Source organism: Astatotilapia calliptera, chromosome 1, assembly GCF_964374335.1.
Source record: "Astatotilapia calliptera chromosome 1, fAstCal68.1, whole genome shotgun sequence".
NCBI classification, from domain to species: Eukaryota; Metazoa; Chordata; class Actinopteri; order Cichliformes; family Cichlidae; genus Astatotilapia; species Astatotilapia calliptera.
Genome location: NC_137422.1, coordinates 31,213,731 through 31,231,397, shown reverse-complemented (window position 1 = coordinate 31,231,397; position 17,667 = coordinate 31,213,731). Strand labels below are relative to the sequence as shown.

Genomic DNA, 17,667 nt, shown 5'->3' with positions numbered 1-17,667 from the left:
CAGGTGTTTCATAGCAGGGGAGCTGTATTTTAGGTGTGATTAAATGTCATAGGACCAACTTAACAGAACAGTTATACATAGCTGGACTGGCCATCGGGCATACCGGGCATTTGCCCGGTGGGCCGCTGGCGATTTTTTTGTTGTTATGGGCCGATGGATTTTTTTTTTTTTTTTAGGAAGGGTATATATAATGAAAGGTGTTGGATTGGCCAATTGGTCATGATCGACTCTGGGCTGGACCAATTACAGCCGAGGAGGCCGGATGGACCCTCCCCCTTGTTTAGCAATCACGTGATTTTTGCGCATTGCATGCCGGGAACTCGTGGCAAAACAATCCAAGTACCGCATCAAATGCAAGCATTTGCAGCACCGCAAAACGGTCATTCTCCGGTTCCAATGCCTTCTTGTTTTTTCTTTGACGCACAAAAAAGGAATGTACAAAACAAAAGGAGAAAATGCCGGTCCGTACAAAGACAGACTCGACGAAAAGACAAAGAAAAGATACGAGGAAAAAATCAAAGGAGTGAAAGGGTCAGACCCTTACGAGCACACAGAGTGGACAAAAGACGTTAGCGTGTTGCCCAACTTTCACCACGCTCAGATTTATAATTATACGGTTCTTGGAGTGAGTGCACACACTCATGAAGTTTAGTAACTTCAGGTCACTGCAACAAGCCCAGGTACAGTTTACCGACGGATGGGTACAGGATCTTGAAATGCACCGTGTAGAACGAAAGACCATCGTACAAACAAAGGTAAGTTTACCAGTCTCACAAATCGTCGTCATAAATACACATTCGTTAACCGTTTATTAATAGGACCTTTGAGCTCAACGGTAATTAATTAGTAGTGGAAATAATTTCTGGTTCATTACAGAAATGTAGCAGTGACAATAATATTGTATGCTGTAATCGTACTGGACAATTAGTGATACAAAACAACTGTTTTATCCTGTGAATAAAAGTATATGTTTTTGTCAATGTACCATAATAACAGAAGCGAAGCGCAATATTGTGTCAGGACAATTCACTATTTATGCACAATAAACAAAGGAGCATAGCACGACAATTTCTGTTCAGCGCCAGACTTGCTTGTAACCTATATCACCAATTATGTTAAGAAAAATGACGTATTAACTACTACAAAACTCTGACCTTTGTGGGAATGCTTGGAGCAGACTAACCTGTGAGCTGGAGTGTTCTGAGACGTTATATTTGGTATATCCAGACCATCCGTGGCTCTTACTTCGGAAACATGGCTTAAAAAATTTCTCTTCAACGACATAATCCGATAAAAAAAAAAAAACGATCTCTTTACCCGTCGGCTTCCCGTGGCTGTCATGCGACCGGCTATTGCAGTTAATAATACAACAGCTTCTTGCCATTTTTTGGGTTTCTTTTTATCGCTGTGTAACTGAGTTCAATTGAAAGCCTGCGTGCGCTAGTACCTCTTGCCACAAGTTCCCAGAACCCTTTGCGGTTTTACCCCTGAATGACGTCACATTTTCAATCTTTATCCTGGTGGGCCGGTCTCCAGTCAAAATGCCCGGGCCGATTTTTTGTCCCAGTCCAGCCTTGCAGTTATATATTAAACTTAAACTCACATGATAACTGACAGAGCAACAGCTTCTCTTAGTCCACTGCCAGTTGTGAATTAGTGAACACGGAGTGTGAATGGAAATTAAGCATGAAAAGCTCTTGTGAAACAGAAAAAAATCATAAGCTATGCTTAGCCAAAGGGAAATGCAATCTATGGTAAAGCCTTTCACAAATAACAGGAGAACAACATCAGCAACAAAAAAGGCCTGTTTACTGCCCATAAAGGTATAGTCCACTGGTCTTAAACAAGCCAGTTGGCAAACACAGCAAGATTTAAGTGTTTAGGAGAAAAAAAATCAGGTTAAAAGGGTTAAACCTATTTTTTGTTGTCACCCGCTCCAATGAACTGTCATAACGGTGCTGTCTTTGCTAAGCACAGCCAGTAGGCATACTGCAAGCACATCATTGACACTGGGGCTGTGCAGTTAAAAGAGGCTATATTTAGGTGAGGTACGCAGTTTTATCAGACCTATGCTAAGAAGATTCCATCAGAGGTAGAAGCAAATCTCCCCAAACTTAGGCTAAGAGAAAACAGGGATTTACTAAATGCCTACAAAGGGTAGAGGAGAAGTAAAATCAACTAAAAGGGGTCAGCATTATGCCACTAAAAGAGATCCATAAATAAGATTGCTAGTAGTGTTTCTGGTGGGACATCAAGCTAAGGGTACAGGGGGTGATTTTTTCATTCAGCTCTAAAACTATCTGGGACTGTTACTGAACACACATAAGAAAGATTATGCTTTAGACAATGTCATAACTGCTGCAGTAAACAACTCTTAAAAGAGAAGAACTATAGCCCTTTACGAGTAGACACAGGCAAGTGTAACCTCGACTTCCCAAATTCTAATCAATGGAATATAGCCTGCTCTCAGAAATTGATAAACACTTTCAATAGCACTTCACAACACTTGGATATCATTTATTAGCTTTATATGAGGAAACGCACCCTGTATTGATCAACATTACCAGCAATCATCAGCTCCCAAACTCGGTGCGGACTTTTTCATTTATAGGTCAAACTCTGTTTAGGTATGTTAAGATATTTCATTTGCTCAGTTTATTATCTTAAAGTATGCAATGCATTATTTGGGAGATAATTAAAAGAGGCACTATAATAATGTAGGTTACCTCAGTCAAAAACAGCATATATATCGATCATTCTCTGTAAATAGCTCAAAAGGAATTTAAACACTTCAGTAATGCAATAATTCCTGTTTCGTTTCACTTCTTCTCCATTCAAATTCCAAAGCCCCTAACCTGGCTAAGCATCTTAGGGAAACTTTATAAATGCTGCAGTGTCAGTTCCAGACATTTAAGAATATGCCCCGGAGCCACTCACTGAGATATGTCCAGCCTAAATTTGCTGTGATGTTTCAATAGCTCTAAAGTATACTCTTGAAAGCTCTGACTAAATCACAGAATCACCAGATCCACTTTGCAAACTGACCAGATGTAATCAGATAGCCCACTGAGAAAAATGCTCAGTCAAGATATTTCATACATCTGCTCTGATTTAGCCAAGTCTGTCTTTTATACTATCTTTCGGTGTCACTGGGATCAGAGTCTTCCCAAGCTCAAAAAGTGCAACCTGTTCTCTGAAAGAAGAAGAACTATACATGGGTGGTCTAAAGTCAACAAAAAAGTAGACCTTCAATGGGAGAAAATGGAGAGAGTGACAGGGATGTAAATGGCAAAGAGAGGACAGAGAGCACTCTATGAGTATGAGCTGTGTCATGAGCATGCATTTATCCTACTAGCATGTGCCACTATCTCCTTTGTAGACTGTCATCCTGCCACTAATTGCGTCTGTGTTTTATCATGATGCCTTGTTATCTCCCATAGCGTCCTTAATGTCATGTCAAAGGAGTCTCCTGACAGCCAGACACAGAGTAAACATTGGCCAGTGTCCCCTTAAATGAATTCAAAACCTCTTTTCACTACAAGCAAGAACCTAACATCAATAAAGAAGTGGGACTTGGAGAGAGATGGAGCAATGGGTTTTCTCTCACCACAGATGAGATGCTACGATAATCGAGTGACTATAATACCTGTAACTGGTCACTGTGTACACCATTACTTCATGACCTTACTGCAGGATTGCACCAGTGCTGGGCCAAAGTTTTCATCACTTTGCAAGCTGCTACTCAAACATGGCGTAAGAAAAACTCGCACAAAAAATCAAAACAAAAAAACATTAGTATCTAACTCCATTCGGAGGTCAAAGGGTGAGAGGATAGGAGCATGAAACCCCCCCCCAAAAAAAACACAGTAGAGATAAGATGTAAAAACAGTGACAGAAAATAAGCAGTTGGACAACCAACAAGATAGATTAACCAGGGAATGGAGCAGTTTTAGGAAACATCCAAGTCTTCAGGACATAATATAGATGCAAATTGATCACCTTATCTTTATTTTTTAAAGCTCTTGTTTCTGGAAACATAAAAAGTAGAGGTAAATAAGACCAAAGTCAATAAAGCTTTAAAGCTGTTGGAAACTCCTCAGCATGAAATGAAACTAAATCTCAGAGGCTACATTGTATCTGATTTTCACTGGTTTGCGTGAGTAAGCAAAGGCTTATGTGCAGGATTTATCCTTTTTTTGTTGTTGTTGTTTTGTTTTTTTCTTAGCTCTGTAATTTCTAGATGCCAGACATGGTCAGGACTTAGCTTTATACCTGCTAACTTTGCTGGAGCCTCTGTGCGATTGAAAACTGAGTAACTTGTTATGGCCAAAACTGGTATGGAGAAAAAGGGGATGTGATATCTTCTGTGAGATAGTGCAGATAAATCACCCTATAGCAGAGCGGAGTGAGCAATCTGTCTCTCACCAGTGCCTGTCTCATAATCCAGCCATTTGTCAAAGTCTTTGAGACACCCAGCATGTGGCAGGGCCAGGCCAAGCACATTGATCCAGGTAAGTATTTCCTCTCTACTGTTTCATAAGCACTTTAGCCTTCTATACATTTGTGAAGCTTCAACTATATAGTGGTAACTTGAAGTGAATGAGTTATGTTAGCAATGGGATAATGCCAATCGCAGGTGATCTCGATATTTGATCTTGTAAGACACAAACCCTCATCTTCTGTGACATAAAACGTATTGAATGTCCCTATAATATGTTGTATTATGGTATAACTGTCACCTTTACATGGTCATTCTCCTGATCCACCTAAACCTACTGTTTTATTTTGCATATTCTACTAATTAAGTCTGAAGTTAACAGAATTTATCTGTGTAGTTGATTCTCTAATGACTAGCATCTCTGATTAAATTATTAATCATTATTTTTATTGCGTCCATCCCCCAGAGTACTGCATTGATGACTGTTTCAATTCAATTTCAGAAGGATGGCGAGGGGTGGATCCACCTGGGACGCAGGCAGGGCTTAAAAGGTCAATCTGTATGTACTACAAATAACAGAATCTCTGTGAGGAGAAATGAGAGGGTTGGTGCTTCAACATGAATACACTGTTCATGTTTTAGTTGCCATTATATGTAAAATGATAAATAAAGTCTTTGGGTAATTTCAGGGATAAAATAAAACACCAGGAAGTCATTGAGCTTGGGGTACAAAAGGATGGCTTTCTTTTCCCCTTGAAACCTCATTGCATTGTAAAATTAATGAATCCGAAACACATGGCACTTAAATAGAAAAGCACAGACTAAGAAATGCAGTTGCAAACAGTATTTTACTCAGGTCTGTATAAAAAGTGTCCCTGAATGCTCAATAGGAGACATCAGAGAGAAGTGATAGCCTACAGGAAGTGTTTGAATCCAAGAAGTCTTAATTAGCAATTCCAAACATGCTGACATTTCCCATAAAATACACTGTGCTGTGTCTGCTTGATTGCTAGAAACCAAGTGATTTCTTGTTTTTAGAGTTTTCATTTTTCAAGGCTGTGTCACTGCATTACCTATAATCAAAGTAAAGAATGCCCTGTTGGGTTTCCTTTGAAGATTACACCTACAGTACCTAATGTGTTTTTTTTTGGTGACTGCTTTTTTGAACAGCACTGATTGCATCATGAGCACAACTGTTTGAATAATAACTGTCAATCTGCCACGTTCAAAACAAAGAATGATAAAAATAATGAAGACTATAGTAAACTGTCACTGTAAATCATCAGAGTTACTATCACTTCCTAAATATTGACTTTCACCCCTTGAACATAATTCATACGTTACATAGAAGGTAGGCATTTGGAAAGCTTGTGTAAAACACCCATTTAAGAACATATTCTCTCTATGGTGAAAAGCAAAAATGTTTTACATTCACCTGACACTTTATTAGGTTTTTATTTGTTACCCCTTGCTAGCACCAGGTTGAACTCTTCTTTGCCTTTAGAACTTCCTCAATTCGTCAAATATTCCTCCGAGATTTTGGTCCATCTTGATATGATAGCATCATCCAGTTGCTCCAGATTTGTTGGCATCCATGATGCCAATCTCCTGTTTGACTACATCCCAAAGGTGCTCTATTGTATTGAGAATTGGTGACTGTGAAGGCATTCTGAGTTAAGTGAACTCACTGTCATATTCAAGATGCTAGGTGGAGACTATTTGAACTTTGTGATCTGATGAATTATCCTGCTGGAAGCCGTGTTCAGATGGATACACCGTGTTCACAAAAGGATGGACATGGTCAACAACAACAACACTCAGATAGGCTGTGTGGTCAAGTGTTAAAGGGACCCAAAGTGTTCCAAGAAAATATCCCCCACAGTATTACACCACCACCACTTGCTAATACATAGCAAGATGTAGCCTCGCTTTCATGTTATTTATGCCAATTTTTGATTTTACCATCTAAATGTTGCAGCAGAAATCAAGACTCATCAGACCAGGTGCAAATTGGAGCCTTGGCTTCCTGTTTTTAGCAGAGAGGCGTGTCACCCAGTGTGGTCTTCTGCTGGTATAGCCGACTTGCTTCAAGATTCAACGTGTTGTGCATTCAGAGAAGCTCTTATATAGAAGTTCTTATGAATATAGCATATGATTATTTGAGTCACTTTTGCTGTCTTATCAGCTCAAAGCAGTGTGGCCATTTTCCTCTGACATGCCACACACTGGATATTTTCTCTTTTTCAGACCATTCTCTGTAAACCCTAGAGATGGTTATGTAGGAAAATCCCAGTAGATCTGCAGTTTCTGAAGTACTCAGACCAGCCCATCTGGCACAAAGAACCATGCTTTGTTCACAGTCACTTAAATCACCTTCCTTTCCCATTCTGATGCTTAATTTGAACTTTAGCAAAATGCACTTATAGGTCAGTGACACTACATATGTTTATTATTTTCCAAACATTTCTATTAACAACCAGTAGAATAGGTGCGCTTAATATGGCGGTCGGGGACTGTATTTACCTCTGGTCAGTAGGACAACAATCACAATTGTCAAGTCAAGAAAAACAACACTGAAATGTTAAAAGAGAAAAGTGTGCCTTGGCTGGCTAGATTTGTGCATCCACCTGGAGAGATTATAAACTGATGCTGCATTGAAGGATGGTGAACCAGGAAGGGCCCACGTCAAGCATACCAGCTGGGTCACATGTGGTACTAAGCAAATACTATTTCCAACAGGCTTTCCCATTTTCAAAATGCACGTGATGTCCAGACAATCGATATAATCTCACCTCAACAACAATACCATCACTTTGCCAAGATTAAACTCTGACTAATACATAAAGCTGAATTAAATGCCATATCAGGTGCAGAAAAAATGCAATGCGAAAAAAAAGGGCCATTCTTCCACAGTTGTGGTCATGTGTCCTGATTAAACACTCCCACACAAGTGTGCCTGGCGAGGTCATGCAGCACCGTTCAATCATTCTGCCACTATGACAGGCAACCTTCCACCCACCAGCCACGCACATCCTCCCTGGGCTCCCTCCATTAAATAAATTGTGCTGTAATAATCTCTTGGCTCCCAATATTGGTGGCTGAGCACAGAAGCCTATTTTGATTACCCCACTTTCAGGCCAAGCCAGAACCATCTGTAATCCCCATGTTTTACCATCACTACATTAAAGAAGGAATTATTTAATGGAGACTGAAAGAGAAATGGTGTCATTATCCTATGCTTTCTGAAGCAGACATTTCCCCCCACCTTTCTATGTAGATTACCACTATAAGAAAATAAGAAACGGTTGGTGACATATTATGCTTACACTTTGCTCTCTGAATGTCAAAAACATATTAAACTGGGCTACAAAAATGCAGGCCTTAGGCAACTGGCACCAAGAGTGTGACTCCCGCTCACCACAAGGAGGAGAGTCATCGTTGTTCCAATCATGTACTGTATGTTGCTCCATCTCATTTTTCAATACATCCAATGATGGAAAGCTGAAGGTCCCATGAGACCCAAACAAATCAATGGCAAAATGTAGTCTCAAATTAACTGTAGTGAACCTGACTGAAATAGAGAATGCTGTTATTCAATCAGATCCCTTACGCTCAACACACAAACATAGTACACACAGAAATGCATGTGAGCACTCAGACTGGTACAGTAAGCATGCTGTATCCTCAACAGAAAGTCAGCAGCTGTTAGTGGCTGCTAGTGCTTGATAAGGCTGCTAATTCTTGATAAGACCTGTAAAGCTAAACTGCACAACGTTTAAAAATATCTCTGAATTCATGAAGTGAACAGTGATGAAAATACTTATTCCATTGATATCTTGCAAAGTGTAAAGACAGTTTCTGTAGAGGCAGCACAGCTACCAGCTTTACTCATATCAAGTACACTGAGTTCTTAGTTGCCAGTTTAACTGTAGCTATGATGATAATATGCGAAATTTTCTACTGTCATCAGTTTGAGGTATTGGGTGGCAATAAATTCTCACTCAAGCATTGAATCCAAAACCAGTTAACAAATAGCAAATGGTAAGATACAGCAAATGCCTTCAGCAACAACGAGTATAATTTTATCTAGGCTGTAAATTGCCTAAAAGTTGACTCCCTTTACCTTTATTTCTGCATTAATATGCACGGTGGTTACTCTCTCTTATATGTTCTTTGCAAAAGAATATCAGAAGCAAAGTTGTAAAACATGTCAGTTCAGATTTATTATTCCTGCTGTCTACAACACAACTGAATGCACATGAGGAATAAAAGGCTGTTGCAAAAGTGGACCTTGCAGAAGAGATTTGCCTTACTGTTCCAAAGGGATTTAACTGATTGACAGAAACTGCAGGACAGCCGACCTGATTCTGAGGATGCGATGGCGGTAAAGTTCCAAAGCTTAATAATAATAATAGAAATAAAGTTTGAATGCATGACATCTTCTTTTCGATTTCTCCAGGGAATTGTAGAAGAGTTTCCAACAGATGTGTCCTGTGGGCCCTGAATTGCTAGATAATTAAAAGGCTCTTCTTGATCAGAAGGTTGCATACTAATATTGCACCTCATCAGTTGTGTAGAAGTCTCCACAATGCTGTTCCATTGACAGACTCTTTTCAAAAGGCTCTATGCAAACAGGTAAGAAAATAATAATCATCTGGTTTCCATCATAAGAAGAAGACAGAAGAGCCATTCTGTGAGAGGGATGTCGTTCTGTCAGTCAAGCACCAAAATATCCTGTCTATAATATTCTATGACTTTTATTGCTCTTTATTTCAAGGACATGCTGTATTGATAGTTGTCAGCTCTATCGCTTTTTCATGATTGAGACAAGAAAAAAACTTGCAGAAGGGATATCTAAAAAAAATCCAGTCTGAACTGGAACATAAAAGGCAATAATCTCAGCACCAATCATGTGTATTGTTCAAATAACCTATAAAACTCCCACATATATTTTACAGCCATCACAACATTAATATTTTTCCTTATATAAAAGGTACATTGATAAACCGGTCTTATTTTTTTCGGTCACCCTCTGGGAAACTGACTGCATCTGCTCACTGTGAGTTGCTTGCTCAGAATCGAAGGAGGCTGTTCAGCTTTGGATCTGGAAATTAGGCTGTAGATTGGATTATGATGCCATTTTTAATCTGCCTTTTTCCCTTGCAGGATATTGCTCCTCCCCTGCTTCTTAGTGTTATACAAAACTTGACAAGAGGAGATTTTGCTGAATTCCGCTACAGTGATGACTGTGATTCCTTGTGACACTCTAATTTGAGCTTATACAGCCAAAGCTTTGATGCAGACATGGGAATAAAACTTTTAGTCACAGAGACCCTTCTCCTCTCCAGGCCCATTAAAAGGTCCCAGATATCTCCTTGTGTACTTTAATTACAGTCATCTTGCACTGTCCTTTTTCCTGATTTTGAGGTTGTAGGCATTCATGTGTCTTCTTTCAGCTTCACTTTGTCAAAAATTAAATACTAGCTCTGACTCAGTGGCAACAGACTTTCTGGCCTAATGTGCTATGTTTTCCCATATTGCTTCCAAATTGGTCTGAAATGCTTTTTGAGAAATGTGACTACTGGTTTTAAAAAAACAAACAAAAGGTTCTCTTGATATTGACTCCATTAAACAATTTAGCAAAATGAAATGAAAGAAATGAAATGTGTCCTTTGTCTTTTTCATGTTAGTCACAGCAAAATATGCAACACTCCATGCAGAGTTAAATAAAGCATAGCCTTAGCTTTTCCCTGTCCTGATTGCGTGCCACATCTGTGGTTTTAATTGTACAGTTGAGTGATTGCAAAATCATAGTGCTGAGTGCTCGTGGCACAAGCAAATGGTTCTCAGATCACCAAAATGTTTAATTATGATAATATACAGTATCCATCATCACAGCCCAAACAAGTGGGTGGCGACCTCTTTTTTTTTTTTTTAATTACTTCTCTCTCAGTGCATCTGTTTATTTTGACAGATCTCAATGACAGAGTCAAACAAGTACTTGTTTTATAAGTACTTGTAATCTTGTTTTAGGATCTTGCTCAAAGACACTTCAGAACCAGTGGCTGGTGCCAAATCTCTGACCTTTCAGTATCAGGACAGTCTCCCCAAGCACTAAATCACCCTTCACCTGACATTTAACATGGTGAGTAAGAGAGCAGAGGGGTCAGAGAAAACACAACCAGCTGGGAGGAGCATAACAAAAATGGCAAACTGTCTAATACATATCTCACATCATCCTGATGGCATGTCCTAAGTGTGTTTGGATTTACACAAAGTCATCAACAGTGTAGAGTATACCTGCAAATAAATAAATAAATAAATATATATATATATATATATATATATTTATTTATATATATTTATATATATTTATATATATATATATATATATATATATATATATATATATATATATATATATATATATATATGTGTGTGTGCGTGCACACATGTGTGCGCACGTGTGTGACTGAACACATTACCAAGCCCACCCAATACTCACATACACACCTGTACGCTACAGTATCATTTAGTATACATGAATGTAGTTTGGTTTAAAAGGCTATTGAAGCCAGTCTTACTTGTTAGTTAACAGCCTCTGTGTAGCCATAAATCAGGGATACTTGGCTAATAAAAAAAAAATGAAAAAAAATGGCAATAAAACCACAGAGTAAACTGCAGGCCTGAAAGAGAGTGCTGTCTCCCTCCATTCATGTTTGCTGTCACTGAAGGAGGAATCAAACATGATCATTTCTAAACTACTCTTGAAATATGATTTACATTAACTGTAAATAAAATAAAATAACCCTATTTTTAAATTAAAGTACAAAGAAAAGTGCATTACAATAATTTAGAAATTATTTAAATGAAGACCTAATCATGAATTTTAAGCAAAAATGTCCTCCATGCTGAGATTTTCTCTAACTGCTGAAGAAACCTCCAAAAAGAATGAATATTTCATACTATATAGAATTTATTATATAAGAAGGGTTTAATCCTAATTGGGACTGGGTTGTGTCATGTGATGGGTTTTTCTGTAAGAACTAAATGTGTCGGCAGGCCTCTGTAGCAATATGGATACACTAAAACTAATGAATGCGGGAAAAAAAAATTCTGATTTACTCTGTGAAATTGGTTCATTCTAAGAATTCTGTTTTTTTAAAGTGAATGTTTTGGACTGGAGATACAGTCTTTAAATGTGAAAGAGTAAGGTGGAAAGGTGGTTAGTAGAAAATTTAGCAAAAAGGAAAAAAAAATGGGCTTCTGAGCTGAGGAATGCCCCAGTAAATGAGACATACCATGAAAAACATCTGGGCCTAGTCACAGTAACATCATGTTTTTGTGAACCGTTTCCCTTTTGAAATAAGCAAGTGTGATGTGACTAAATTTACCTGAAATCACTGTAGGGGTGAATTATCCAAAATCCGGCGGATTTAACCCGCTCTTGTTCTCGTTCAACCGCCTTCTCACTTCCAAACATCCTCAGGGAGAACTTGTTGACCCCTGGTTGAAGCATTGCTCCTAACTGTCTGTGTATGAACCCAGCCTGATATAATCTCTCGTCGTCCGGCAGAATTTGATCAATGCCATCCAACTTTATAAACCCTGACTGCTGGTCTGGAGAATCATTTTGGGCACCACCGCCAGCGCCACTGCTGGCCTCCTGCGCACCTTGATCCGGCTGCCCGTCACCGATTGCTCCAGGGGGGCTCTCTTCGCTCGGGGTAACATCCCCTTCAGTGATGAGGCGTCTCTCCTCCGCAGAGTCTGAGTCGTGCACATGTCGACTTGTGATGGACGAAAGGCTGCCTCGAAATCTCCGACAATCTCCATTTGAGCTGGTCTTCATAGGTCTCCCTATGTCCGTCTCCATGATCACAGATTCCCCACTTTTGGTCTCGCCGATGCCTTTGCAGCTTCCTCCAGAGGTCGGCGACGGTGACGGTAAAGGCTTCATCCTAATGCTCTTCCTCCGGGTGTCCTTGTCTGCGTCTTCTCCTTCACCCATTATAGATGCTTTCTGTCCAATGTGCTGTGGCAAACTGTAGAGCCTTTTACGCATGGAGGAGTGCAACCTGTCCATTATGACATTGAAACACGCAGGAAATATTAAATAAATCCAGATTGTTAGCCTGTATTGTACTGGTTATTGCCACAAGCCCCGCGCTCCCTATCTGTTTGTGAGAGCGATCAGTCTGGAGCTAATCTGAATCCCTGAAAGCCTGCTACACATGACACGGACCGCCGTGGCTCTGCTGAAACAGATGAGGGATATTCTTTTTCATAATCAGACTACCTGACAGTTTGCATATGTCCTCACACACAGCCTGGGCGGTCCGCTTGGCCACTGCGTCCTCGATGTACATCTTTGTGCCGTTCCGACATTGTGCGCAAAAGTGGAAAAACTGCCTGAAAGTCACCTTAGCGTGGCATGTGAGAGACGTGCCGACGGACGGTGATACAGAGACCAGAGAAAGGTCATGCACGACGAAGGATGCTCTTTTCACAAGACGTCTTGTCAGCTTTCATAAAACAACGCAACACAATCGTGCAAAAATACAGTAAAGCATTCCAGGGACCGCTGACATCACTGTTCCATAGTCAGGGTGCGTTTTGGTGAATTGTGAATATTCATGATGCTGATCTATTGGGTTGCCATAGGAGCGAGAACTGCAAATAAGCTCAGCCCACCTTGTTTAAAGGGGAAAGCTCTCTCCATTCTTAAAATGTTCTCCCGTTCTTTTAAGTTAAGGCTACAGGTAGCCAACATGCCCATTGTTAAAAAATGATGTTGTCTTCTGTTGGAAGAGACCAAGGACCCTGCTTGCCATCGCTGTAATCAGTCTGATCTACTGCGTAATTTGCGCACACTAATACAAACGAAGCTAGAATAGACTCGTCTATAATTTGGTAAGAAGCTCTTGTATATAATTATTGGTATACGGGTGGATTCTCAGATGGAAATAAACAAATCTGTGATCTCCTAATTAGTGTGAATGCTTGAAAAGCATTCACAGTATTGTTATTCGAATCTTTATTATTATTATTATTATTATTATATTTTATTTTTCCGTACGTTTTTTCAAAGCCTACTCCTTCAAAACCGTTCAACTTAGAAAAACCATTCAAACACCGTTAGATTCCTATTCTTTTGGACAACACTGCTTCTATTTTTCATATTTTTAACATTTATATTTTTAATTTTATTCAACTTTATTCAACAAAAATTTATAATGTATTTCAATGGGGAGACCCTTCAAATCCTCATTCAACTTACTCATTTTTAAACTCTTACTACTTCCACATACATTGACATAGAGCCACCATTCAAACTTTAAAACGAAGACAAGACATTCAACTATTCAACTTGTATTTATCTTTTCAATATCTATTATACTTTTTCTTCAGTTCCAGTTTAAGTTTCATGATGTTTTTTCACCCGTTTCAAAATTTATAATGGGTGTGTATGGGACGGAATGTTGGGGCTAGAGTGAGACAGCTCAACTGCTAGAGTGAGAGGAGCAAAAAAATTAATCTTAAAATCTTTTTTAAAACTGCTGCTGTGTCCGCAGCGTTTGCTCTACAGGTATGATTTTACCCTCAAAACGTAGCCATCGCTGTCCTCTTTCATCCAATGTGTTTACTATTGTACTAGGTGTTATGGTTCTTTCATAAATGTCACCAATGCACAGCCTCCTCCCTCCAACTCTTCCATAGACTCTAATGTTAAAACGGCTCAGAAGGTTGGTTTGAAAATCAGAAGAGCATGGTGTTTTTACACTGTCACCATGTCCATATAATAAACTCCACAGGCATGAAAACTGAGAATTAGGTAGACTAGACATTGCTGCCGCTCACGGTGAAAGAATTTCGTCAATACGACCTATACTTTTCATTTGGGAGCGATTTGTTTCGGCCTGACTTTTCTGTTCATTTTAAGCAGCAAAAGTGAGGCGCATGTCTGTGTACGTGTGTATGGAGCCATTGGGTGCGGTCACTATAGCAACCAGGCTCACACCTGCCTGCTTAACGAGCTCTGCCTGCCACTGTACCAAGATTCATCTTTAGCACTTCTCTTTCAACTGCTGCTGTGTCCACAGTGTTACAGCCATCATTTTACCCTCAAATTGTCGCCATTATTGTTCTCTTTCCAACACCGTGTCTTTCAAAGCTCAGGCATTTAAACTTTTTAAACTGTGTGGATCAAACTGGAGGGATCACATTTGAGTCATTCAGTGATTCAAAGAATATGACCTTTTAATATTCATTCAGATGTTTTCTGACTCTAAATGTTCTTTTCTCATTTCTTAGGGTTTTCTAATTTACAATTAAAACATTTTCAGCTTTTTTCCAACTTCTTCTTCTGTGTAACCTTCAGCTTTTAGCAGTTCAGCACTTTTGTTTTCAGGTTAAATTCGGGGGTTTTTTTAATCTCATTCAAGATTTTTAACTTAAATTCAGTAATTATTTCATTTCAATGCATACATTCAGATTCAAGCATTCACACTGCAGTTTCTTCAGAAAATGCACTTTCTAGTTCAAGATTATTTTTCCAATTCCGTGTATTTATAACACGTAGGATGTCACACCCTTTTGTGCTTATTGTTCTTTTTATTTTCAGCCTAGGATGATAAAGAAAGAAAAATAGTCTAAGGGATTTTGTCTTGTGAACGAAGCCTTATGATTCTTTAATTTCATCAGTGCCTTCATTATGAATGTCCTTTTGTTTTTGTGTTCCGTTTTGTGTGTGTTTTCCTTTTTTCTGTCTCATTTCATTCATTTTCAGTGCCTGCAGCACAAGTATGACAGTTTCACTGCAAGGACATCTTTCGCTCATGTCTTCGGTACAGCTTTACAAAAGCTACATTGTTACTGTAATAGCTTAAACAAACCCAGGATAGCTGTGTGCAGCATCCTTACAAAAGCCTTTTAAAGCTAAAGCAAATTTTATCAGCAATATTTTGTAGATGATTAAAACATTAATTAAACAAGCCTTTTTTCACTATTAACAAATTATCTTATCTTGTGTCACTTCCCCAATGTCTAAACTGAGAAACATCAATGCCAGCAGTTTCTGAAGAAAGGTTATATATTCAAATTTAGACAAAAAACTTTTATCAACTATTCTAGTGGATATTGCAGAACTGCAGACACTGAAAAATAGAAGGCAATTTGCTAATGCAAAACAGCCACATTATAATTTAGGGAATCTCTTTTACTATGCTGGATTTACATAATGTAACTTCCAATACCCAAAATAAATAAATAAATAAAATGAAATGAAATGAATCCTAGCCACAAATACCTACAGCATTTGGTGAAAGCCCCCTAATTGACACACTAATACAAAGCAGTGCCTTTCTGCAATTCTATTAACAAGACCATTTACTAGGTCACTATTTTTAAGAACTTTAACTTTCAAAAATCATCCATATTGGAACAATTATGTCCTTTGAATAATAATGGCTGTGAGTTATATGGGTTGCAAATTAATTACCCAACTTAACTAAAAATGCAAGAAAATGCAAAGATGAATAATACAATTTGTAGCAAACAAAAGAATAAATTATCAATTTGTATAGTGTGTAAGAAACGCTTCCCTCTACACCTGTGATGTCAAACTTCCCGCCGACCCAATGGGTGGGTTTGCAAACTGTGAAAATTACAGAGCAGGTACAATTCTGGACTTTTCACTGCTTTTTGTCCTTAAGAATAAATCACATCATGAAAGACTGAACTGATGATTTCATCTGAGTCATTTCATCTGAAATAGTTTTACAGCTTCCTGACTGATAAAGACAAAGACGACAAACACAAACCATTAAATAAAAGAAAAGGATTTCCATTAAATGACAGAAAAGTTCTTTTTATTATTATTGATGAACAACGACTTCCTTTTTGATTTTCTGTGAAGTAACATTAGAACAAAGTCCAAGTTTGTTGTCACTTTCTTTACAAATTTTACAGTTTTATTTCTTAAAAGCTGGGCAGTGCAGTGGTTACCACTGTTGTTTCACAGCAAGAAGGTTGTGAGTTTAACTGCACAAGAGCCTTTCTGTGTGGAGTTTGCATGTTCTCCATGTGTTTGTGCTGGTTCTCTTGGGTATCCTGCTTCCTCCAATAGTCCAACTGTATGTAATTTGTTGGGTTAGGTTAATTACTTATTCTAAATTGCCTATAGGTGTAAGTGTGAATGGTTGTCTCTCTCTCTCTCTCTGTGTCAGATTGGCAACTGTCCCCAACACTCCTCTATGATAGCTGGGACAGGCTCCAGCCTGAAGAGAATGGATGGATAGATTTCTTAAGAGTGCAAGTCCATTAACTCATGCTGATGGATTCATTGATGTAGTACAGCACAATTTTTTGTAATTAGATTTGACTCGCTGAAAGAGGTAAAACACATCAGGTGGTTTGTAGGTAGGTGTTTATTTTATAGATATTAGGTAAAGTTCAAGCCGGCCCACTTAAGCTCAAATGGGGCTGTGGCCCAAAACTAAGAGTTTGGCACCCCTTCTTTACACACCGACTCTAGGGCAGAACTTAAATCTACCACAACCTGTCTGCATTACTTAGAACTCTAAATATCCCTCCATCCATCCATTCGCTTCCGCTTATCCTTTTCAGGGTCGCGGGGGGCGCTGGAGCCTATCCCAGCTGTCATAGGGCGAGAGGCGGGGTACACCCTGGACAGGTCGCCAGTCTGTCGCAGGGCCAACACACAGGGACAGACAACCATTCGCACTCACTTTCACTCACACATTCACACCTAGTGGCAATCTGGATTATCCAATTAACCTATCCCCACAAGTTGCATGTCTTTGGACGGTGGGAGGAAGCCGGAGTACCCGGAGGGAACCCACGCAAACACGGGGAGAACATGCAAACTCCACACAGAAAGACCCCGGCCTGATGGTGGAATTGAACTCAGGACCTTCTTGCTGTGCGGCAACAGTGCTAACCACCATGCCACCGTGCTGCCTCTAAACTCTAAATATTTTTAAATAATGCAATATTTGCAATAATACAAATCTTATTAACCCTACCTGTGTTTTTCATCTTCTGTCTCACATCATACCTTAGCTTGGGTGTGGTCACTGGTGTATGCGGATATTTGAGTCTGTATATATACTTTTGACCCTGTGTAAATGAGAGAAAATCCAAACTAAAATCTTGTGTAACCAAATCCTGTCTTTTAAGGTAATTAAAGATGCATGCTGTACAATCAT

General features: G+C 39.1%; 1 protein-coding gene across 1 annotated transcript in view; it reads right to left on the bottom strand.

Annotated features, from left to right (window-relative positions):
* The window catches only part of hcn4 (hyperpolarization activated cyclic nucleotide-gated potassium channel 4), an 84,269-nt gene extending 71,152 nt beyond the window's left edge, over positions 1-13,117 (bottom strand). Inside the window, exon 1 of the mRNA XM_026173185.2 lies at positions 11,833-13,117. Coding sequence (XP_026028970.1) covers positions 11,833-12,524 — 692 coding nt within the window. The 5' untranslated portion in view covers positions 12,525-13,117. The remainder of the gene's footprint in view (positions 1-11,832) is intronic.
* Positions 13,118-17,667: the final 4,550 nt, after the last annotated feature.